General features: G+C 39.1%; 1 protein-coding gene across 1 annotated transcript in view; it reads left to right on the top strand.

The window, feature by feature from the left end:
• Positions 1-26,349, top strand: part of COL19A1 (collagen type XIX alpha 1 chain) — a 351,475-nt gene that overhangs the window by 6,675 nt on the left and 318,451 nt on the right. The window contains exons 2-3 of the mRNA XM_060030452.1: positions 6,448-6,522; positions 7,370-7,469. Of these exons, the coding sequence (XP_059886435.1) occupies positions 6,448-6,522; positions 7,370-7,469 (175 nt within the window). The remainder of the gene's footprint in view (positions 1-6,447; positions 6,523-7,369; positions 7,470-26,349) is intronic.

Raw genomic sequence — 26,349 nt, 5'->3', positions numbered from 1 at the left:
CTCAACAAGCCTTAATTCACAGGTAGTTTAATATTGTAATAGGAGTTATCCATGATACATTCAAGTACAAATGTGTGGAAACATGTACACTTAGCAAAGTTAAAATATAAAGTATATACCCACTAGACAAATGATATATTTCCTTTCTTTGCAATCAGTAAAGGGGTATATTAATAGCTTAAGTAATGCTAAGAACCCTCTACAAATTGTAAAGGTGTAATAGAACATGTATACATTTATTTTTCAGGATGCCTTTAATTTTGACTTTTCCCCTTGTCTTTGTGGTGCACAAGGAATGACTTCACTCCTGGTTTCTCCTAAGGCCAGAGGCCTCTGGGGCCACAGAGAGTGACTGGTGCGTTTTCTGCATGAGCACCAGCAAAATACACACATCTTTTAGGTATTCAATCAGCAGGGGAAAAATGGAAAGTTAAAAGAATGGATTTAACTGTTCTGGGCTTTTTCGCTATTTGAGAGGAGAAAGAAGGAATTGAACACGACTTCCGTCATTAAACTGAAGACTTTTACATATGAGTGGGTATAGAAAGACCAGAACAATGATAGGAAAAGTATGTTTTAAAAGACATGGGATATAATCTCCAGACTAGAATGCTTAACAATATAATAGGAGGCCCAGTCAGCAGGTGAAAACAAGCATGAGGATTTAGAGATTAAGGGAACAAGTGATTTTTTTTAAGCATGTGTTTCAAACTGAGAGTGGGGACAAAGTATATTTCCACTAACGAATGAAGAGAGTATCATAGGTACTCTATTATTTTGTTTAGAACATTTTTTTGGGGGGGGGTACGCGGGCCTCTCACTGTTGTGGCCTCTCCCGTGGCGGAGCACAGGCTCCGGACGCGCAGGCTCAGCGGCCATGGCTCACGGGCCCAGCCGCTCCGCGGCATGTGGGATCTTCCCGGACCGGGGCACGAACCTGCGTCCCCTGCATCGGCAGGCGGACTCTCAACCACTGCGCCACCAGGGAAGCCCTAGAACATGTTTTTGAGATGGATGTTCAGTATAGAGAAAAAAGCTGGACTATGGGAAACGAATTTTATTTCAGCTTTGCCATTGAGTTACTATGTGATCTGGGGGAAAATCACATAAGTTCTCTTGAATGATTTGTTCGTAGGTCATCAGGTTTCTAATTTTTAGAGGGAGAGAAGGGTAAAATGTATGTAATTACACACATTTGTAAAATGTATGTAATTTTTTGTAGATAATCTAGGTAAAATCTTCCCCAAATCTGACCTAGTTGTCTTCTTTTCTGGTTCCTTTACCCCCTTTCAATATCCTTCCAACCCTATAAGCTGCCCAGATCCTTCAAGCTAAGTCAGGAGGAAAGTGGGTCTGAAAATCACTGACAGCATCTTAGCATGAATTTGTCAAAAACTTCTGCATTTATGTTTCAAAAGGTCTGTTGATTAAGGGCCCCTAAATAGTGCATCTTTTGTGGTGAAATTTTAGTAATTACTTTTGAAAGGTTCCCAAGAGCCTTTGAAATGACACTGCTGCCGGGATTCTCCTGACTACCTGACAGGATGCTTGGATATTTGGGTCTTATCAGTAGTTCTTCAAGATAGCACGCACATTTACGCAAAAAGTATGCTTTACTTTATGTTAAAATGCAATTAACATATCCAACTTTTAATAGCCACTTCTCCTGTGTTGCCATTTTTATGCAGTGGACCATGAGACTCATGCATTCAGCTTCTTGTGCCTTGAGTCTTCCCCCAAAGAATTAACGTTTAGTTGTTTTTTTAAACTTTAAATTGAAGTCGAATAAAATTGAGTTAAAATTGAATATATATATATATTCTTCTTCAGATTCTTTTCCATTATAGGTTATTAAAAGATATTGAGTATAGCTCCCTGTGCTATATAGTAGGTTCCTGTTGTTTACCTATTATATATATAGTAGTGTGTATATGTTAATCCCAAACTTCTAATTTATCCCTTCCCCCGTTTCCCCGTTGGTAACCGTGAGTTCCTTTTCTATGTCTGTGAGTCTATTTCTGTTTTGTAAATAAGTTCATTTGTATCATTTTTTAGATTCCACATATAAAGTGATATCATGATATTTGTCTTTGACTTACTTCACTTAAATTAACATTTAGTTTTCATTTGTTTTGTTCAGCTTTTCATAACAGAGCACATATTCTAGAGATACAAAGCTGTATTTGATTTTCATAAACTAAAGACTTTAGTGAAGAAATACTTTCATAAATATTGCTGGAAATGTTCAATTTTCTTCACTTCAAAGTGACAGGTTTATTACTTTGACATCATCATATATTCATTAGATCCTCAGAAGAATTTAAATAAGATATATACTGTTTCCAACTTGGCAATAAGCTAACATAGCTTCCACTCATTACCAAAGTGTCACAGTAGGAAGTTCCTTCCACAGTCTGGATATTTGCTTTGCCAATCATCTATTGGGGTCTCCCTATATATGTTGTGAAGAATTTAAAGTTAACCTCATTTTCTACAGTCATATAGTTATGCAAAGTCATTGTAAAAATTTGATCACAGTTTGGGTGTTTTGCAAAAATTATTTTGAGCTTAAAGTGTTTTCTCACAGACATGCTGTTTTGTATGACACACACTGGGGTCCACAGATCTTAGGTGCACAGTGTAATGAATTTTTGCATATGTATTTACACATCTGTGAAATTGCCACTCAGATCCAAATATAGAACTTTCCATGACCCCAGAAGGCTTTCCTGTAACTATCCCAGTTGACCCCTCTGCCAAGCCAATCAGTATTCTGACATAGATCAGTCATGCAATCTCTTGAGCTTCACATAAATGGAATTCTGCAGTTTGTGTTCTTTGGGGAACGGTATTCTTTTCCACTTACCACTGTATCTCTGAGATTCATCCAGGTCATTGCATGTAGCAGTAGTTCATTCTTTTTTCTATACTTTTTTTTATTGTATTTACCACAATTTGTCCATTTATCCTCTTGTCAATGGACATTTGGGTTGTTTCCAGTTTTGGATTATTATGAGTTATGCTGCGAGGAATATTCTCTTCTAAAAGAGCCACTTACACCATTTTTGTACTCATTTCTCTTGGGTCATTGAATTTCCAGGTTATAGAGTTCATGAATATTTAGCTTTCGGAAACGCTGCCAAACAATTTTCTAAAGTGGTTGCACTGTTCACCCCCACGAGCAACGTAGACGAGCCTTCCTTTTGCTCCAGAGCCTCAACAGTATTTGATGCTGTCAGTTCTTTAATTTTTAGCCATTTAGTGGTATATCATTGTGGTTTTACTTTGCATTCCCCTGATCACTAATGATGTTAAGCACTATTTCATATGCGGGTTGGCATTTTGGATATTTTCTTTTGTGAAGTGCTTAGCTTTTTGGCACATTTTCTTTCTTTTTTTTTTTTTTTTTGCGGTACGCGGGCCTCTCACTGTTGTGGCCTCTCCCGTTGCGGAGCACAGGCTCCGGACGCACAGGCTCAGCGGCCATGGCTCACGGGCCCAGCCGCTCCGCGGCATGTGGGATCTTCCCGGACCGGGGCACGAACCCGTGTCCCCTGCATCGGCAGGCGGACTCTCAACCACTGCGCCACCAGGGAAGCCCCGGCACATTTTCAAAATAGGGTTTTCAATCTTTTCCCCGTTGATTTGTGAGAATTCTTTGTATGTTCTGGATATGATGCTTGATCGGATATACGTATTGTAATAGTCTGTGGCTAGCCTTTTCACTCTTTTAATGTTGTCTTGTGATTATTAAGATTTTAATGAAGTCCAGTTTATCAACCTTTCGTGTTTTCTGTGTCCCTATCAAGAAATATTTGCTACCCTCAGTTCAGGAAGATTTTACGTTTTTCTGTAGTTCGTTATTGTTTTACGTTTCATGTTTAGGTCTAAGATCATCTCTAATTAATTTCTTTGCATGGTTTGAGGTAAGGGTCACAGTCCAGTGTTTTTCTACATGGACATTCAGTTGATGCAGAATCACTGACTGAAAAGACCATCCTTTTCCCATCGAATTGCAGTGGCCCTTTTGTGGTAAATAAGGAGACCACATGTGCACAGGTCTGTGTTTGGACTCTCTGTCCAATTAATCTATTTATATGTGCACCAAAATCACGTTATAAAAATCCCTGGTGTCCAATAGTACATGTTCTCAGGCTTGTTCTTCTTCAGTTTTGCCTTAGCTGTTCTAGTATTTTTGGAGTTCACCTTAAATTTGAGAATCAGCTTGTCAGTTTTCAAAGACACACACACACACACACACACACACACACACACACACACACACAGAACCTCTTGGGATTTTATTTGTTATTGCACTACGTCTATATATAAAATTGAGAATTGACATCTTAACAATACCGAGTCTTCCAGTCTAAATACTTGCTTAATCCACTCAGTCATTTAGGACTTTAATTTCTCTCTGCAACATTCTCTAGTTTTCAGTGCAGAGATCTTGGTTTTTATAAACATGATGATGAACTCAGATAAAAAATGGGTATGATTTCAATTTTCTCAAAAAATGGGTAGTGTTTACAAAAGACCCGATTTTATTATTATTTAGGACCTGCAATCATGTTAAGATCTCTGAGACAGGAATTTCCAGAGTAACTAAGTAATCTTTAAAATATTCAGTGCTATATATTTTAATTGTGTGGATTGCAGCTTTTAAATCTAAGTGGTAGCACTATTTATAATCCGATTTATTCTTCTGGTTAAATATATTAAGCTGATGCCCTGTCACCACCCTTGAAGTCTTTGACACATTTGTTAAATGAAGGGCTGAAAGGCTGAGCGGTTGACCAGGAGAACTGATGGTTTCCACTTCCCATAGAGCAGGAGATCAGTGTGGTTTTCAGCAGTTTATCTCCTCTCTGTCATAAAAACTTTGAGGTCATTATACCCAAACATGAATTTTAGACATTTTAGAAAATTAAGGTTGTGACTGCATGATGCCAAAATAGTTCATCAATTTAGCTCAAGAACTGTCCAGTTGTCCAGTTGGCATATTATAAAAACTAGCTGCAATATTGTCCGGATTGGCTATTAATTTCCTAGAATCTAGCCTGAATTAAATTTAAACAAACCCCAGATAATAAGAAATTAGTGTATGTATGTACATTACTATATTACTGTGTTGTGGTGCAGTGAGTATGCAAATTCACCATAAGTGGAGGCAGACTTTATCTTTTATTTCTTTGAACATCGTTAATTAGCATTAGCATATAATTAATACTTTCTCGATGATTTTTATCTCATTTATTTTTCATTATAGGCCACTTTGGTATGGCAGAGGTCTTTGCTTCTGCTTTTTAGTTTTATTTTAATAACTTAGTTCAGGCTGCTCCAACAAGAATACCATAGGCCTGGAGGCTTAAACTACAGACGTTTATGTCACACAGTTCTGGAGGCTAAGAAGTCCAAGATCAGGCTGCCAGCCTGACCAAGTTCTGATGAGAACCCTCTTCCTGGTTTCCTCACAAGGCAGAGAGAGAGAGAAAGGGTCCCTGTTCCTCTACCCTCTTGTAAGGACATCCATCCCATCACCAGGGCTCCACCCCTAGGGCCTCATCCAAACCTGATTCCCTCCCAAAAGCCCCATCTCCAGATAGCACCACACTGGGGATTAAGACCTCAGCATATGAATTTAGGGAGGGGTACATTTAGTCCCATGCAGTCTCCTCCTGTTCTAAAGTTTAATATCACTAATACCTAAACCTGAATCCAAGCTGTGTGAAAATAGTAGTAGGTCACTTCTTCTAACATTAGAATATACTTTGAATATGAAAACTTAACGATATTAAAGCTAGCTAATTTCCTAATGTCGAGTATAGAGCGACAATTAGAACATTAGAGCAAATAGTAGCTAACACTGACAAGCGTTCCCTGTGTATCAGGGACTTCACATACATAACCACACGTATTCCTCACGAACACACTGTGAGGTGGGTAATACTCTTATCTTTATTTGAAAGGAATTGAATTGGGCTTCCCTGGTGGCGCAGTGGTTGAGAATCTGCCTGCTAATGCAGGGGACACAGGTTCGAGCCCTGGTCTGCGAGGATCCCACATGCCACGGAGCAACTAGGCCCGTGAGCCACAACTACTGAGCCTGCGTGTCTGGAGCCTGTGCTTCTCAACAAGAGAGCCCGCGATAGTGAGAGGCTCGCGCACTGCAATGAAGAGCGGCCCCCGCTTGCCACAACTAGAGAAAGCCCTCACACAGAAACAAAGACCCAACACAGCAAAAATAAATTAATTAATTAATAAAAACTCCTACCCCCAACATCTAAAATAAATAAATAAAATAAAAGGAATTTAATAGAACGGTTTAATTTCTTTCCATTTTATCTTACATTTCCGATTGTATTGTATGATTCAAATTTATTTGAAAAAAATGATAGACAATGTAATGAAAATTCTCAAAACCTTTTGTTTTTGTTTTAATAGAGAAACAATGTCTTATACTGAGGAAAGAGGGACACCAGTTTACAACAGACTACACAGATAAAGTTGAAGTTTCAGGTAAGCATTACAGTTCTTCACAAAGAACATTTTTGTGTAAAATTATCACCAAACACATAGTGTATTGTAGGTGACTCCTTCACATTGTAATTTAAGATAACACCAATACTAAAAAATTAAAAGCAAAGAAGTCAGATGTACAAAAATTTCTGAGCGCAGAATTCTACATCATTTAACCTAGGACCCCCAACAACTCAACCTCTCGGAGAACAAAAGTTATTTAAAATTTTAAAAGTTGTATCCATTGTAGAAAGTTTGAAAAAAAGAAAAGAAAATGTATGAGAAAGAAGATCTCACTACCCAAATACAGTCATGATTCCCTTTTTGTAACATTCTTATCGTTCTCTTTCTCTTTTTTCCCTTCATCCTCCGTTTTCTCTCTCCACCCTTCCCCCACCCATATATGCACACGTAATCATAATACATATACTGCATTTGAAATCCGAGCATTTCCCCACATCAACATATATTTTTCTAAAGCACGATTTCTTTTAAAAGACTGCTTCGGTTTCAATTGAATGGCTGTAGTATTTTTTACTTAACTAATTTTCTGTCTTTAGCTATCAGAGCTGCTACAATAAACTACTCTGCTTACTTATTTAGAATAATTCCTAGGTCAAAGAAAAATAATACTTGAATCTTGTGACATATATTTCATCCTCCTATATCCTAAACAGAGGGAAAAGAAATCAAGAAATTTTGCTGATCCCGTAAAGAGCAGATTTAACTTGAAATCAGTCAGTCTACAGATAAGGACTACAAAAAATCCTATTTAAAAGTTGGTAACTCTGTGAATTTACTAAATTTAATAAAACTGCTGGATTAAATCATTTGTCACATTCCACAGGTTTTGACCTAGGAGAGCGCTTTTCTCTGAGACGTGTGTTTTGTGAAGGTGATAAAACTTGTATCAAATTGGGAAGTTCACGTCTTATTAGAGACACCATGTAAGTAAAATAATAATTTTTCTTTACTTTTTAAAAAATTTATTTATTTTTATTTAATTTATTTATTTTTGGCTGTGTTGGGTCTTCGTTGTTGGGCGCGGGCTTTCTCTAGTTGCGGTGAGCGGGGGCTACTCTTCGATGTGGTGCGCAGGCTTCTCACTGCGGTGGCTTCTCTTGTTGCGGAGCACAGGCTCTAGGTGCGCGAGCTTCAGTAGTTGTGGCTCGCGGGCTCAGTAGTTGTGGCACACAGGCTTAGTTGCTCCGCGGCACGTGAGATCTTCCTGGGCCAGGGATCAAACCCATGTCCCCTGCATTGGCAGGTGGATTCTTAACCACTGCACCACCAGGGAAGCCCCTTCTTTACATTTTAATAATACAACATAAACTACTTTCTAAAGAGATTCCAAATAATTTGTTTAAAAATAAAAAGTCTCGTCAACAGTAACACAATCACTTGAATGCTGTGGTAAATGTGTTGTTTGATTATTTGTGGTTTTTAGTAATCTTTACAAACTGATCTTGTTCTACAGCGTAAATTTACATGTATCGATAGCAGCATAATCTTTAGAGAATAGTAAGTAAATTTGTTTTTGAAGAAATATTATTTATGTTTAAATAGACATAACCAAAATTAGATTTTAAAATGTGAATTTTAAACTAAGACAAAATGTAGACTTAGAGACAAAAGAGTGATATTTATTTCTACATGCTTCATGCATATAGATAAGCTCCATGGTAAATGAAAATAAAAGAACTTAGCCCTTACTGTATATTCATTTTATATATTGTGTAGAGTATATAGTAAAGAAAAGCCTTTTTTTTTGGTCTTGTTACTCATTTCATTTCAAAATGAATTTACTGAAGGTTTTTTTTTTAATTGTTGGTTTGTTATCTTTACTATATTTCTTCTTCTGATAAATATGAGATTAAAAAGAATGACTTGCCATTTAAATACTGACAATTTGTCAGCAATTATACAACGCAATAATAATTCCCCATATGGTTGGCTATATGTAATTGGAGGATGGATCAATAGTAATTCAGAAAGCTTGAGTCATCAGGAAGGCAAATATAGCATATATGGTCCTGATATTCAGCCTTTGAGTCCAAGATGAACATTTCAGGGTGTGAATACACTGCAATGAATAAAGCATCAAATTCTGTTTGGGGGCTTCCCTGGTGGCGCAGTGGTTGAGAGTCCGCCTGCCGATGCGGGGGACGCGGGTTCGTGCCCCGGTCCGGGAAGATCCCACATGCCGCGGAGCGGCTGGGCCCGTGAGCCATGGCCACTGAGCCTGCGCGTCCGGAGCCTGTGCTCCGCAACGGGAGAGGCCACAACAGTGAGAGGCCCGCGTACCGCAAAATAAAATTTAAAAAAAGTAAACTGCTCATTAATTGGTAAGAAATCAGAGGGCTAAGGAAGAGGGTAATTTGATACCAGGGGATGTAATGGGTGATTTGTCTGGTGGAGAACTTCAGCAGATGTCACTGTACAGATCTATGCTATTGTGGGTATCTTAAGCCTGAAGGTGGCTTCACATGCAGGCATTAAACCCTCAGGGCTTGACAGCTTCCTATTTGGGTATTCATATGCAGCAAAGAAAAGTCAATATGTATCTCATCTGTATTTCATATATATTGGTTTAGATGTTTCTTAACTACCAGTAGATAACTTTAATTAATGAATTTAAGCAAGGCAATAAATTCTCTTCCAAAAATTAAAATGCATTTTCTCTCTTGCCCTTTTCCTGATGATTTAAACCCCTCTAAGTCTGGCCAGGTGGCCAGAGTACTGGAGAGACAATCTTTGAAAATTCATCGAGCCTGTGTGTAAGAAGACGTAGCGAATTTTAAGTAGCTACATTGGAAAACTTCCTGCCACATTTAGACATTGCCATTCTCTTTTGAATATGTGTGATAATAAATATTAGGTACTACTTGAAATTTATTTTCCGACCTCTGGCTCTAAATCACGGTGCGACTGCTGGGCAATTGATGTGCATGAAGTCTCAGGCTCTGCCAGCAGAACCCGGTCCCTCCACTGCAGGAAACTGGAGGGCATCTGGTTAAGCTGACTAGCTAGTGTCAAGTAGCTTGGCCCAGCTCCACTTACATTTCGCTCCGTGAGCCAAGGATGCTAGGATGCTTCTCTCACATGATGCCGTTCTGATTTTTCAATGAGACTGGAGTAAAGTTGCAGCTATTTATATATTTGTAAATGAGCCATCTTGCAGAATCAGCATGGGAAAAGGCAGATGCTAGTTTATATGGAAATTGAGACTCTTTCTGTGCCTGAGCTTGCTCTTATTGTTCTGCCATCTTCCAGGTGAGGGTTACGAGGGGAGAGATCTCATGAGTTGTTGGTCAGGTACCCACTTAGTGCCTTGAGCCTGGCTTAATGTGAGGACCCAAAGGCAGCTCTTGCAAGGGTCCTTCAGATAAACACTGTTGTACCCAAAAAGGTGGCACAGGCTCAGGGAACATCTGACAAGGTTTCTACGTTTGGTTTTCTTTTCTCTTCATGTCCATTCTTTAGTATTCCTTAGGATAGCAAATGGTAAGTATTTGGGTGCTTTCAAAGATTCTGGGTGGCATGCTACCCAGTTTTCTAGAATTTTCTAGCATCATTTTAGAGGAAATTTTCTCAGCTTCATGTATCTACAAGTATCTCTGGTCATGTGAAAGAAATAATTATTTCTCTACAGATTGAAAGCAATATCCCAGGTGATCATACTCTGATTACCTTTAAATTGTCTTTTGGCAATTATCAGGGCAAAATGGTGAAGTTTTGAGAGAAAACATATACAGAACATGTACAGAGCGCCTTATTTTCTTGGTATAACATAATTCTTATGTTTCATTGGCTGCTTGTATATAAACATGTTTTTAAATAAAAATGTGTTAGTAGTTGAATATATAAATTTGAAATGTCACAGAAAAGTGAATTCCTGATTTATTATTGAATTCAAGGCCGGTAAAGAGCCTTATCTCTCAGGTTCTATGTCTATCTGGAATACTGTGTTGAGAAGGCTTCTGAGGCCCTGTTGAGTTCAGCAGATTGGAGTGCTATGGCCCATTCGTGAAAAGAGGGGGGAAGGGAGGGCTGTAGTCTGTAGTCTAGTCTGTAGCCTCTCTGATTTAGGATGACACCTGTGACCGGGTAGCTTTTGCAGCTGCAGCAGTTCCCAAGAATGGGGGGAAATGAGACTATGTGTGAAAAAATAATCAACACAGATTACTAAGATTTTATGAGCTTGGATAGTGTAGCTAGAAACAGTGGCATAGCTGATAGATATGGTCCTCTTTGCTTTTGTTACAAACAAATAAATCTCCAGTGAAGAGGAGCTGTCTCTCTGTCCCTTTCATTAAATTGGTGGTTGCTTTCTGGAAGCAAAGGGCTCTTTAGTTTCATGGCTTTACATGGAAGAAAAAAGCTGGTAGAAGCCCTTTTCATTTGTGTTTTGTAGTACATAATAATCCTCAGCAATCCTTCTAAATCTTTAGAAGATATATAGCGTTTTTTAGGAGATTTTAAAGTTCTCTGGACCTTAACAGTTCCCTTGGAAATATTCCCAAATATGGGGAAAGCTGTTGTGTGTATCACAGCATCATCAGCCCTGGTCTTTGCTCCTGTTAAATGATTCACCCCGTGGGCATGTCTTTTCTACATGGACCTTCACACTACCTTCAGCTTTTTATTATTATAAATAACACTACAATATACAGGAAAGTTGTTTCCTCTGTTTTTCTGGCTGGAGAGGCCAGTTAAGACTCACCACTTACTCATCACCTCCTTTGTTTATTTTTCACGTGTCCGTTCATTCAGTAAACACTTGTTGAGCCCAAAAAATTCATAAGATTGATTTTTTCAAAGTAGAATTACAAGTTCATTTTTAGAGATCTTGGTAATATACTTCTAATTATGTTCCATCATTGTTTTATCCATCTCTTCTGCATATTACCCAATTTCCTTAGTAACATTGGATATTATACTTAAAAATTTTGTTATTAAGTTTTGTGTTTTTAACTGAAAACTTGTAACAATTACAAATAAAAGCTGTGGCTTACTATATAAGTATTTTAGGGGTTCCCGGAATTTTCTGTTCCGCTTAGGGTGAATAAGAGGTAGCATTCAATAAGTCACTGAAATGAATTCAGTCTAGTCCAGAGCTCACCCTTCTATTCAACATTTACTGAGATTACTATGGACTGAGCACTTTATTAAGCTCTGGGATTGCACTGGTGGAAAAGTGTGGGTCTCATCTTGCCTTCCTGAAGCCTGCTGGAGAGATACACAGTGCAAGGGAAAGCTACACTTTGCTCTTGCCTTGATCCAAGAAGAAACTGAGCTGTGTCCCTCCTATCATTCGAGCATAGGCTGCAGGACTCAAAGCCCACAGCTCCTCTCATAAAAGCTACACTTTCTGAGCACGTGGGCTCAGTAGTTGTGGCTTGCAGGCTCTAGAGTGCAGGCTCAGTAGTGGCACGTGGGATCTTCCTGGACCAGGGCTTGAACCCATGTCTCCTGCATTGGCAGGTGAATTCTTAACCACTGCACCACCAGGGAAGCCCTAAAATTTTTAAATCATATAATTTAGCGAAGTTTTATTTTAGTTTTATTTTTTAACATTTATTTTATTGAAGTATAGTTGATTTACAATGTTGTGTTAACTTTTGCTGTACAGCAGAGTGATTCGATTATACATATATATACATTCTTTTTCATATCCTTTTCCATTATGGTTTATCACAGGATATTGAATATTGTTCCCTGTGCTATACAGAAGGACCTTGTTGTTTATCTATTCTACACATAATAGTTTGCATCTGCTCACCCCAAACTCCCAACCCATCCCTCCCTCACCCCCTCCTCCTTGGCAACCACAAGTCTGTTCTTTATGTCTGTGAGTCTTTCTGTTTTGTAGATATGTTCATTTGTGTCATATTTTAGATTCCACATATAAGTGATATCATATGGTATTTGTCTTTCTATTTCTGACTTCATTTAGTATGATATTCTCTAGGTCCATCCATGTTGCTGCAAATGGCATCATTTCATTCTTTTTTATTCAGTTTAGCCAAATTTTATATATTAGATAGAAAAGAATTTTAAGAGTATTATACAGTTTTAAGAATGCACAGAAATATTTACTTCTCTATCATAAGGACCTCTTTTATATTTTTCTAGAAAATTAAGAGATGTTAATATGTTCCAATAATAAATTGCTTTAGGTTGAAATGGCTACTTGTTTGTTCATAACCACGGGAGTTCCCCTGGTGAAACCTGAAATTGGCCCCTATACACAGAGGGCAAGGAGAGACCAAAGAAAGAGACAGAGCCCCCCAGATTGGTAGGTGGCAGGTTTACTGAGCAAGGGAACGTACATACAAGGCTTGTCTTGGGCACGGCAAGAGCAGTAAATCTCTGCACCCACCCACCGTAATCATAGAAGTTTATGTAGAGGCCTTAATGGGGGTCAGTCATGTACACTGTCCAGATGGTCTCAGCTACACATTACTCTCTCAAGGCTGCATCCTTGAAACAACTCCTAACGTGGGAATGGTGGGCAGAAAGTACATCCCAAGGACAGGGGAGGAGGTTTGGAACCTCTGATTGCCCGGGTCCAGCTCACAGGTCAACTGGTGGGCAAATCCTCTCAATGACTTCCTCCAATACTTCTAAAATGTAACATAATATGAAATATTATCAGTTCAGTAGTTTCATTTAACAGTTTTGGAAGCATTTAATATTATCAACAATTTTAAGTAAGTTGTGATTTTCCTCCCTCAGATTTCATATAATTCAGTAGTTTGGAGGGAGAAGTAAAAAGTATCAGTAATTGATTTTATGTATATAGATTCTACAACATTCATATCTATGTTATTTTATTTTATTTTGGAAACATCACTCAACATATCTACCATCTTAACAAATGTTTAAGTGAATAATATGTCATTGCTGACTATAAATGCAATGTTATACAGCAGATCTCTTTGTAATTATGGCTAATTACATGTAAATTATCTTTTCTTAAAACGTCCTGATGCCAGTTACCTTGAGAGAAGTGAAGTACCAGTTAAGTCTACTACTTAGGAGTCATAATAATGCCGATGTCATCATAAAGTAATAAAATTAAGGCATCCTATTTTGGTAATTACTCAGGCCAGCTTGACAGGCATTAATTAATCTACTCCTATGGTTGGATTATATATTACATTTTTGTCTCTCTTCACTTGTCTTTTTATCCTATGAATCAAATCTTATAAGAGACAGCAGAGGTTTTGCTTGGGTGCGGGTTATATGTATGTATCTGTGGAATGTGCACTGCAGGTTTCCAGAATATACAAAAGAAAGAAAGCATGGAAACACACACTTCAGTCATCTTTAATCTTATTTGCCCCATAAAAATGCTATGAGGATTAATTAGCTATTAACCTTCAGTGGTGGCAAATGTGCTGCTTTTATAATGGTTGTAAACCCAAATTTAAGCATGACCTTAAATTGATGAATTAACCAGAGCATCGACCGTAGTAATATATGATGTTTCGTTATACTAGTGCTTAAGAATACCTTTATTTTTTTATTTTTGCGGTACGCGGGCCTCTCACTGTTGTGGCCTCTCCCGTCGCGGAGCACAGGCTACGGACGCGCAGGCTCAGCGGCCATGGCTCACGAGCCCAGCCGCTCCGCGGCATGTGGGATCCTCCCGGACCGGGGCACGAACCCGCGTCCCCTGCATCGGCAGGTGGACTCTCAACCACTGCGCCACCAGGGAAGCCCAAGAATAGCTTTATAGCAGCTCTACAGATTTTCTTGTGGATCGACAGGACTCCATGTTTCATAAAATAGCATTGGATAGTCTAACCCTCATCCTCAGACAGAATCAGATAGGAAGATGCAATTATGATTTCACTGACAAACTCTGAAACGTCTGTGAATCCAAGAAGAATAGTGTCAGCTAATAAATCACTAATTTATTATCATCTCAATTCTTTCAACTGAGCCATCAAGGCTAATCAGAAAATAAGCATGGTGGCCACAAAGCTGCGTATGTTATCGTATGTGACTCACATCAGCTTGGTAGCGCCTCGTTCATGGCCTCATTTTGGTCGGCACTACAACCAGCCCCTGACAACCACCCTTCTGCCTTCTGTCTATGTGATTTGACTCTTCTAGGGACCTCGTGTAAGTGGAATCATCCAATACTTGTCCTTCTGCGTCTGGTTTATTTCACTTAGTATGCTTCTGCTCTTGGGTCCTAATCTCCTTGTCAGTGCATGTCACCCGGCCTTTGCTGTGGGTCCCCTCCATGAAAACGCTTCTTCCTGGGACCCAGCCAACCTCTGCTCAAGGCTGCTTATCCTCAGCCTTCAAGGCCAAAGTTGCTCTGTGTGTGTGTGCTTTGGAGGGTGGTGGCATGGGTTCAGTGACCCTCTAGCTGTCCCGTGGATTCCAGAGCAGTGCTGCTTGGGTACAGAGCCTCACAGTGTAATTTGTTTGTTTGTTTGTTTTTGACCGCGCCATGCGGCTTGCAAGATCTTAGTTTCCCGACTAGGGATTGAACCCGGGCCACGGCAGTGAAAGTGCTGAGTCCTAACCGCTGGACCGCCAGGGAATTCCCTCTCACACTGTATTTAACAACTAACTCTTGGCACTCCTTCCTCTGTGGGGCTCTAAAGCTCGTCGATACGGATATAGGCAATCCTCTCTACTATCTTCACAGATAATAGCTCTCTTGTAATTTACCCAGGATAAGAAAATAAAATTCCCTTTGCTTAGGAGACCTATGTAGGAAAAAATATTTCATGATATAGTCACCATTATTTCTAAGTTCAGCTTTGATGCCAATGAAAGAAGAAATTCTAACCAAGTATTTCACTCAATTCCCAAATGACATTGAATACTCACTATGTGCCAGGCACTGAGGATTTAAGAATAAATAAAGACAGCGTCCTAGTTATTTCTGTCTGGGAATTATGGAATTTGTAGCAATCTTTAGATATGAGGTCTGATGAACTCTGGAAGAGTGGACGAACCCTTCCAGGAACCAGGAAAAACTTCATAGGGGATGTGAAAAAAGGCTTGAAGGATGAGCACAAATTTGCCGGGTGGTAGTTGGAGGGGGCATCATGGTGGTTTTCAAGGTCAACGTAATTTGCAGACTGGTGAGAAATCCCGTGTGCTTAGTAAACAAAGGGGAGAGACTGTCTGGTGGTGAAGGAAGCTGAAGGGGCAGCTGAGGTGCTGTTCTGAAAGGCCTTACGTGCCAGGTTAAGGGGTTAGAACTTTATTCATGTAAAAAAGGAAAGTAAAAGGTGAAAGATTTCTGGGCTCTGAAGAGAAACCCGAGTGTATCAGTTATACCACAAGAAAGCCATGTTCAAAAGCGTGAAGGTGTGGGAGGAATAACGTTCCATTCTAGAAAAAAAAAAAAAAAAAAAGGCTGAGTATATGCCGTTGGGAAAGTCACAGCTTTGGGTAGCGACCTGGGACTCCCGGGCTGACCCTGAATTAGAAGCCAAGCCCCCAGACTCAGAAGGACACTTCACAATTCAGAGGACTTCTTGGGGGTGGAGCGGGGTTTGACCCGGGATTTGTTTTATCTTTTTTGGGGGGGTGGGGGACAGTGAAAAAACCTTTTTGAAGAGCAGCTTCTCTGGTCCATCCTCGATTTTTGTTATCAGAATGCCATCTAGTAGGAGGGCTCATTTTCAAGGGGAAGTCATTTACAACGTCACAATGAACAAATGCTAATCGTAACAGGCGTAAGATTATTAGAGAGCCATCCAAGCTTTCTTTTCCCATTAGCAACCTATGTGGCTGAATCCCCCGACAAACACAGAAAGGCTAAGATTTCAGAGTCTCTGTGACTATGGAACTCAGACATCATCCCCCCAGCCCCCCACGGCGGGGTGAAGGCATTTCAGACAAACCCTTCAGGCCCTGCGAGCCAAACTGCTTGTAACGTGACAGGTGATGGTGAATGTCAGCTGGGCAAGAAATGACTTACTATAAACTCCAAGCATCTCTCACTTCACTCTCAGGAAATGTAACTTGTATCAGATTTCTCTTCCTGGAAGATATTCAGCAAGTCAGAGGCCCCACTGATACTTGTAAATACGGAAGTTCTTCATAAAGCCTGCCTCACGCTTATTTAGAATGGAAGAATTAATTTGGAAGCCAGTTCTTGATATTTAAAAATAGATTTTTTTCCATTTAGCCGTTTCGTTTTTAAAGCAGAAAAATAAAGGTTGGTCTTGCTAAATATGATCTGGAAAACTCACTTTGGCTCTACCAAAATAGACTTTTAAAAAAAGGGCTTCGCTTCAAGGCTTGCGCTATGAGCTGGTGGAATTAGCCCTGGAATCACTGTAATTAGTAACTAAACTTTTTAAACATTTTGTTCTCTAAGTGTATATCACACTTGGCTTTTGGAACACCACTTACAAAAGGAAATTTCTCCAGAATAATTGTGCCATCTTGTTTTTCAGTCTCTAAGGACTGTAATAGTGAAAGTAAGTTTGTTCATCTTTGTTTTTTTCCTTTTTACATTGCACTCCTTGCCTCAAATTCCTTATTATTTAGTTAGGTAAAAGAACAGAAAAGAAACTGGTAGTCATGGGTTTTTCTTTCTAATCCTCTCTTATTCTGTAGTTTGGTTTTGTTCTTTACTTTTCTATACATGAAACAGAGATATTACTTGCCACATGACAAACTAAGGTTCTTTTAGGAACACTGAACAGATACATCAAATTGAACTTGTTGTACAATGAAATTGCCAATTGCTTAATATACTAAGGAGTAAACAAATTTATGAGCTTCATTATGGTCTTTATTTTTCTTGACACACTACTAGGGCATAGTGGGGAAAAAATGAGATCCACTCCCTAATTCCATCTCCCCATAAAACAACTTTATCAATAAATACTTGCATGTACTTACTTTAAAAGAGTGCATTACTATTTTTTTTAATTAATTAATTAATTTTTTTGGCTGCATTGGGTCTTTGTTGCTGTGTGCAGGCTTCTTATTGCAGTGGCTTCTCTTGTTGCGGAGCACGTGCTCCAGGCACGTGGCTTCAGTAGTTGTGGCGTGTGGGCTCAATAGTTGTGGCTTGCAGGCTCAGTAGTTATGGCGCATGGGCTTAGTTGCTTCATGGTATGTGGGATCTTCCTAGACCAGGGTTCGAACCCGTGTCCCCTTCATTGGCAGGTGGATTCTTAACCACTGAGCCACCAGGGAAATCCAAGAGTGCATTATTTTTAAGTTTTATGATTTTCCCTGGCTCTTCCATGCTTGCAGTACTCCCTATCTGGAAGGGAGTGTGGAAAAGCAGAGTTCATCCTCTTAAGGCAGTGCTTATTGGTTTCTCATTAATTGGACAGCCAGGAATGCCCATTATTTGTTCAGCTGACATTGTTCTGTCCCCGAGAGACTAGACAGCTCCCCTTCATTAAGGTAACTTTGTGTATAGCTATGTTAGTCATGGATTCCACAGCTCAGCGGGTGAATGGGATGGAAGCTTCCACTGACCCCTGGGCCAGGGTCAGTGCTAAGGGTTCTCTCTCTTTCCATAATCACTTGAAAGAGGCACATTTATGATCATTATTTTCACATCTCAGGGAATTACCTGTTTTTTAGTTAGGTAACCTTTCTATTGATGTTCTTCCTTAGGCATTAAAAATCCCAACTTATAACTTCTCACCAGTAGGATAAAAAAGGAGGCAGTTTTTATCAGACGCTTCATACTTTTCTTCACATTACATAGTTATTAGTATATACACTGTTCTCATATTTTTCACTACATACCCCCAATTGTACTCATTTAAAGAAAATGCTTGGTGAAAAATCCTATTTTTTTTCCTCTAATAAGTGATCTCTAAGGAATACAGGGCAAATATTCCTGATTGGTTATCACCTTCTATAGCATACATTTCTTTCCTAAAACCCAACAGACAGTATGCCCATTTTAAGGATATTACTATGTGGTTTGTGATACTTCCTGATCTGTGCTCAAAATATCATTAGAAGAAGGAACTGTAATAATCTACCCCTCAGGGCTACTGGTCACCTAGAATGTGCAAACGTCATCATGAATCCTTTGCTCGGAGCCCCAAATGTGATTTACTGTTGTCGTTAATATTATAGTATGATGTTAAGCATTTTAATTATTTTTTCATTTCTTGACGTTAATATTTTATATTTATTTACACCGACCCTGCCCCACCCAGTACTCAGAAAATAGTTTTTTCTCCCTTACAGTCCCAAAACATTACTTTTAAGTCAGGTCAGTAACGATGAGGGAAACTTTATCTTTAGCCCAGAGGACGCAAGCAACTTGATATACTGGAAAAATCTGACCTCGGAACTAAGAGTCCCGAGTTCAAGTCCCATCCTGACCTTTGCTATTTAACAGAGGCAGTTATTTAACTTCTGTGGCTTTAATTTCTCATTTATCCAGGGAGATGTTGCTCTAAATCACTGTTAAGGTCCCTTTCAGCTTTAGGAGTGTAGGACTACAGGAAATTGTCATGTGTGGTTTCTTTATAACGGAAATATTTCCAAGGATGGGGAGACTTCTGCTCAAAGACACTTTTGGAGAAATCTTCTTGGAGCAGAGATTCTATTTTGCTACAGTCTGTAGAGATTTTAAACTTCTTTTTGAAAGTAAGAATACTGATTGTATTTGTTCCTGGAATTGTCTTGTGTCAAACGTTTTGATTAACCTGCTTTAGACTTGCATAGGGCTTGGTTTTTCCTTCTGCATTTTTCATGATGAATGTGATGTAGCCCAGTCTCATAAGGCCCTGACTTTTAAGGTGTTGTGCAGGGTGACACAGACTTCGTACTGAATACAAGTGTTTGATATCTACCAGGACCAGTCATAGGCATCATCATGGATTTTCCATGAATGGAACACATTTTTATGAGCACCTCCTATATGCCAGGGACTGGTCTAGATGCTTGATTTAGAGCAACGGGTCTGGCGGAGCCCCTGTTGTCATGGAAATCACATTCTAGTGGTTGGGAACAGGCAATACATGTGGAAACTAATACCTTTTTTTAAAAAGTTGGGCTTTTATAAACCTATGAAGGAAATAAAACAGAGCAAGTGTTGTATTACTATAGACCTTTCAGAGAAGGGACATTAGAGCTGAGACCTGAATAGTGAGGAGAAGCGTCCATGTGACGACTCCTGGGAACAACCTTCCCAGGAAGGAATCAGGAAGTACAAAGGCCCAAGACCTCAATAGAATGAGGTGTTCAAGGAACAAAATTCAGGTCACTGCCACTGGAGCGTGGGTGCCACACAGAGACTGGAATAGGACACGATGTGGCAGACTAAGGCAGGGGTCAGAGCACTAGGCCTTGTGAGCCGTCATCAGTGATGTGCGTATCATTCTAGGAGCCATGGGGCCTTGTAGGAAGGTGATAAGTAAGGGAGGGACCTGGTCTGATTTTCACTTAAAAAGCTCATTCTGACCGCTGTGTGCAGGCTATACTTCAAGGGAGGGAAAAGAGGGAGAGCAATCAGGACGTGTAACAAGAGTCCGGGGCAAGACGTGGCAGCTTGGGATGGGGAGTGAAGGTGGAGCTGGAGAGAAGTGGACAGAGTCGGGATCCATTTGGTGGTAGACACAGTAAGACTTGCTGATGAGTTGGATGGGATTGGAGTTCATAAAGGAAAGGCAAGAATCAGGTATGCCTTTTAGGTACTTGGCTGGAGCACCTGGGTGAATGGTCATGTCTTTTACTGAGATGCGGAATCCTTGTAAAGGGATGTGTTTGGTAGGAAGCAAAAAGTTCAATTTCAGTTATTTATTTAGACTTGCCTTTAACATCCAGGTAGAGATGACAAGTGGCAATTTAGGTGTGTGAGTCCACAGTACAGGTAAGGGCAGTAGTCAAGGTTTATCTTGGTTGTCTCTCCCCTTTTCACCTCCTTCTTTCTGGAACCTTCCTCCCAAACCTTCAGTGCCTTCACGGGACACATTTGCTGCCCAGGGCTCACAACAGTGGCATCTCATCTTGGTCGGCCTGACTTAGGGGTGCCTCCTGCTCTGACCTTATTCCTCCCTCGCTGTGCCTTCCCCATTTAAACTTCCATGCTTTACAGCAATCCCCAGAGATTCCCTGTTCTTTGCTTTCCAAGGACAGGATTAATTATTAGACAATTTGTTAAGTAATGTGTGACTGGTTTCTAGGGACTATCTTAATGGTAACCAAGCTTGTGTTTATAAAACGCATTTTCCAGAGAGGAAGAAAGCTCTCTCACAGTAGAGTATTAAGTGTTTGGGCTTGTCAGTGAAAGTACTTCATAGTTAGGGAGAATGTGAGTATCTCTGAGTCCATACCACATATACAAAAGACAGCAGATGCAGAGTTCCATTGAATATTTAATAACAAGTATACACACACACACAGTGATTAAATACTTCATCTTAGGCCAAGATCTTTCCTGTAATATAGATGCCTTATAGACATCATCGTTTTATTTGTATTTTCTATTGCTTTTATTTATTTATTTATTTTTTGGCTGTACCACGTGGCATGTGGGATCTTAGTTCCTTGACCAGGGATTGAACCCATGCCCCCTGCAGTGGAAGTGTGGATTCTTATCCACTGAACCACCAGGGAAATCCTTGTATTTTCTAATGATTTTAAATAAATTCTGATCAGGAAAGTATTTTTCGTTAGTCAAGTGGGAAAAAAAGATCTAGAGAATGTAGTTATTATGCTATTTAGACAAATATAATCCATTCTTAGAGTCCTATACAGTAAATCCCTATGGTTAATAAGATGTTAATTTTCATCTGACTCCACAAATATAGTTACTAGTACTTTGTAATTAAATATTCTGTTTGAAGCATGTGGAGAAAGTATTGGAAAAAGTGTATTTTCATTTGAAGTTTCTCATCTTCTCTTACTTAACAGCTCAGTGACTTATTATGAAGGCTATAGGCTGGGACTTATAGATTTTATGACTTATTTTTAACCTCCCATAGTAGTAAAAATAATGTTTTTGTGTTAATTCTCCCTCATCTCTGTCCTTTAAGAATATAAGGTTAGGGGGGGCCTCCCTGGTGGCGCAGTGGTTGAGAGTCCGCCTGCCGATTCAGGGGACGCGGGTTCGTGCCCCGGTCCGGGAAGATCCCACATGCCGCAGAGCGGCTGGGCCCGTGAGCCATGGCCGCTGAGCCTGTGCGTCCGGAGCCTGTGCTCCGCAACGGGAGAGGCCACAATAGTGAGAGGCCCGCATACCGCAAAAAAAAAAAAAAAAAAAGAATATAAGGTTAATTTATAGGTTGTTTTAAAGGTTAGTATTATTTTTTCCTAAACTGAAAATAGTAGTGCTTTCAAAAAAAAAAAAAAATCACTCCTACAATTTATGCTGATTGCATAAAAACCTCTTAATTTTAATACCAAGAGGGAAGCACGGTAATGTAAGGACCTTTATGAAATTTTGTACTGAGGTCAGAGTCTCAGATCTGGGCATTCTTCCATAGCTGGTCATTATAAGGAGCCCCGCTTTTGATCCTCCACCACTTCCTCTATAGTTTTAGAGCATTTCCTTCTATTTTACGATTGAACTGAGGGCTGCTTTACTAGAGAATATCAGAGAGCTGTTGGAAACTAAATTTTAGATTTTCCTTAACATTGAAATAAATTACAGGTTCAAAAGAGTCTAAAATATGTGAATTACAAGGCTTCAGAGACACTCCGGATTATATCTAGAACTCTCAGTGGGCTAGTGTAAGGAAGACTCCAGAGGCAGTAAGTGTCCTGGGCTCCTGTGGGTAATTTGGAATGACTTTACTTTGGCTCTCTACGACTTTTACTTAGTCATATTTTGTAAAAATTGTTTTTACATTGAACATTTTGTTAATTTGGCATACCTCTGCTCTCACCTGTCCATGAATATTTAGGTGACTTTCATTAACGTGAAGAAAAGTAGACAATGGGAAATAAAGGATTAACTATACTTATATTTCACTAAACTTTGAGCTCTTCAAATGTAGGTTAATAATAATTTCTGTGGATGAACTTCTCATTTACAGTCTTGAACTAGGTACAATGTGTATAAAATGGAGGGAGGTAGGAAATATCCCATTGAGAATTTCTAGCCCAATATACCTATGAATGACTTTGGCAAGTAAGTCTCAACAGTATTTTTCTTAATGGGAGTATCACTGAATAAGCAAAGGATAGAATTTCTTATAGGAAATTACACTCTATTCAAAAATATTCAAGCATGGATATCTTAGACACTGCAAGCTGTCATTTTATCTCTCTGGTAACAGACCAGTAATCCAATATGGTGTCTTTTATAATAGAAACTTTGGCAAGATGCAGAGAAATTATTCTGTGTCACGTTAAGTGTTTGTGCTTGTGTGATATAAACAAAAAACATAGTCTGTAAGAGTAGATACATGTTGTATTATTTTTAAAATACAAAATATTTTCTTCAAAAATTACAGTCTAGGCAAGCAAAATCATTTTTGGCCTCAAAAGCAGAATATCAATTTCTGAAAGGGAAATATAGTAATTATAAGGATTTTCATCCATTATAAACTTAGACTAAGAAAAAATAATTTTTCTTTAAACATAACTAAATTTATGTCAATGTATTATTTTAAGACTATGTTTATTAAAACATTATTAATATTAATAATATTATCTTGTTTTATTATTTTTGTCACAGAAGAAACCTTTCATGGAATATAAAATATTTTCAATATTTGAGTTACATTTTTAATTTTTTAAAATAATTATATTTAGTTTTATTTATGAAGGATTAAGGAATCATATCAAAATGTTTCATTTGCTGGATCGCTCACTCCACTCATTTAACAAATAGTTATAGACTGCCCTGTTGGCACTGTACTTATGCTTTGTGGGTGGTACAAAGATGGATTAAATGTTGTCTTTGCCTTCAAAGAGCTTGCAATCTCATGATGAAATGTGACAGGTACCTATATGACTATAATCCTAAGTAGAAAGTGAGGAAAAAGGTGTTTTCATTTTTTTTTTTTCTTTGCGGTACGCAGGCCTCTCACTGTTGTGGCCTCTCCCATTGCGGAGCACAGGCTCCGGACGCGCAGGCTCAGCGGCCATGGCTCACGGGCCCAGCCGCTCTGCGGCATGTGGGATCTTCCCGGACCGGGGCACGAACCCGTGTCCCCTGAATCGGCAGGCGGACTCTCAACCACTGTGCCACCAGGGAAGTCCAGTTTTTATTATTTTTTGCTTTGTAACAAACCACTGCAAAACTTAGTGGCTTAAAACAACAATTTATTATTTCTCATGATTTTCTGAGTTAGAAAAAGGCACAGGATTTATCCACATGGTTCTGCTTCATGAGATGCTCACTCAGGTCACTGAGCTGCATTAAACTTGCAGTCAGGCTGAACTGGAAGATCCAAGAAGATATTACTGATGATGCCAGAAGGAATGGCAAAGTAAGAAGCCCAGAAAATGTACCCATCCATAAAAACAGTAAGAACACAGGATAAATGGTCAAAATCAATATTTCAGAACTCTGGAAATTAACCAAGGGCTTGCAACAATTAATGGGTGTTTATTCAAGAAAAAGACTGACCCTTGGTAAGAATAGCTAGCTTTGTGGCATTTTAAACTTGTCCTATTCACCTCCCTCTCTCTCCCACAATGGTTGACTTGCAAACCAACAGCTCTATAATCACAAGGGCAGACTAGCAGCCTAGCAGCCATTGAAGGGAGGAGAATGGGTTTAGAGGTCAACAAAAACCCTATTTCTAGAAAGCTGTCGTTATTTTACCTGACTGGTAGTTCCTTGGAAACCCCAACTCACAGGGCTTGTCTTTATTTGACCTGACTCAGCTCACTCAATAAGTACAGACTTTTTCCCCTGGCATTTGTTGAAAATAATCAATAGTAATTGTTTAACATTGCAGCTACCCAAGACAGCAATTACAATTGGGACAAATGAGAAGATGACCAAATACAATTAAAAGGAAAAGTTGGGGGAGGAGATGTCCATAGAAAGCATTAGAAACCTCCAGCGTGTTTGTGCGATCTACACCTATGTGTAGGCACGGGGATTTGTGGAAACCCAGGAAACCTCCAAAAAGGCCCTACGCTCATTGCCCTGGCCAACTTTGAAACTCTGCACAAGCAAAAACAGAAGGCTAAGGAGAGTTGTAAACTGCCTGCCTGAGCATTGAAGCCATTCTCCAACATGCACATAGTGTCTCAGAAGAGGCGTGGATGCTTATAGGTCAAAGGCACTTAACTGTTCAGCCATTAGCTGACCACTAAACTAACTGAGCAGAGACTCCAGTGGTCACACATGACAGAGAAAGCACACTTTACAAAATTAGTTCAGGGAAGTGACTAAGAAAACAAACAACGGCAGCAACAATTATGACAAAAATAATAAACAGCAACAACAGCAAACCACTGATGGATGGAGAATAATCTGATTCCCAGAATTGCCACATTATATTACCTAAAATTTCTACTTTTCAATCAAAACATTACAAGATATGCAAAGAAACAAAGTATGGCCCACACACAGAGAAAAGAGCAGTTAATAGAAACTGTTACTGAGGAAATCTAGTTATTGGACTTACTAGGTAAAGACTTTAAATCAGCTATTTAAATTATGTTCAAATAACAAAAGGAAGCTGTCTAACGAACTAAAGGAAATTATAAAAATGGATTCTCACCTAAAGGAGCAAAGGATATACAATGGAGAAGGATAATCCCTTCAATAATTAGTGTTAAGAAAATTGGACAGCCACGTGCCAAAGAGGGAAATGACCACTACCTCACTACATACACAAAAATCAACTGAAAGTGGATTAAAAACTTGAATATGAGATCTGAAACCATAAAATTTCTGGAAGAAAACACAGGCAGTATGTTCTTTGCCATCGGTCTTAGCAATTTCTGGTTGTGTTTCTTCAGGGAAGAGGAACAAAAATAAAAATAAACAAATGGCAATCTGTATATCTTCTTTGAAGAAATGTCTGTTTAGGTCTTCTGCCCATTTTTGGATTGGGTTGTTTGTTTTTTTGATATTGAGCTGCATGAGCTGCTTGTATATTTTGGAGATTACTCCTTTGTCAGTTGCTTCATTAGCAAATATTTTCTCCAATTCTGACAATTGTCTTTTCATCTTGTTTATGGTTTCCTTTGCTGTGCAAAAGATTTTAAGTTTCATTAGGTCCCATTTGTTTATTTTTGTTTTTCTTTCCATTTCTCTAGGAGGTGGGTCAAAAAGGATCTTGCTGTGATTTATGTCATAGAGTGTTCTGCCTATGTTTTCCTCTCTAAGAGTTTTATAGTTTCTGGCCTTACATTTAGGTCTTTAATCCATTTTGTGTTTATTTTTGTGTATGGTATTAGGGAGTATTCTAATTTCATTCTTTTACATGTAGCTGTCCAGTTTGATTGCCAACAAACACATGAAAGGATGCTCAACATCACTAATCATTAGAGAAATGCAATCAAAACTACAACGAGGTATCACCTCACACTGGTCAGAATGGCCATCATCAAAAAATCTACAAACAATAAATGCTGGAGAGGGTGTGGAGAAAAGGGAACCCTCTTGCACTGTTGATGGGAATGTAAATTGATACAGCCACTATGGAGAATAGTATGGAGGTTCCTTAAAAAAACTAAAAGTAGAACTACCATACAACCCAGCAATCCCACTACTGGGCATATACCCTGAGAAAACCATAATTCAAAAAGAGTCATGTACCACAATGTTCATTGCAGCTCTGTTTACAATAGCCAGGACACGGAAGCAACCTAGGTGTCCATAGACAGATGAATGGATAAAGAAGATGTGGCACATATATACAATGGAATATTACTCAGCCATAGAAA

Source organism: Delphinus delphis, chromosome 14 (genome assembly GCF_949987515.2).
Source record: "Delphinus delphis chromosome 14, mDelDel1.2, whole genome shotgun sequence".
Classification (NCBI taxonomy): domain Eukaryota; kingdom Metazoa; phylum Chordata; class Mammalia; order Artiodactyla; family Delphinidae; genus Delphinus; species Delphinus delphis.
Note: the sequence above shows the minus strand (reverse complement) of the source record. Positions and strands in the feature narration are given on the sequence as shown.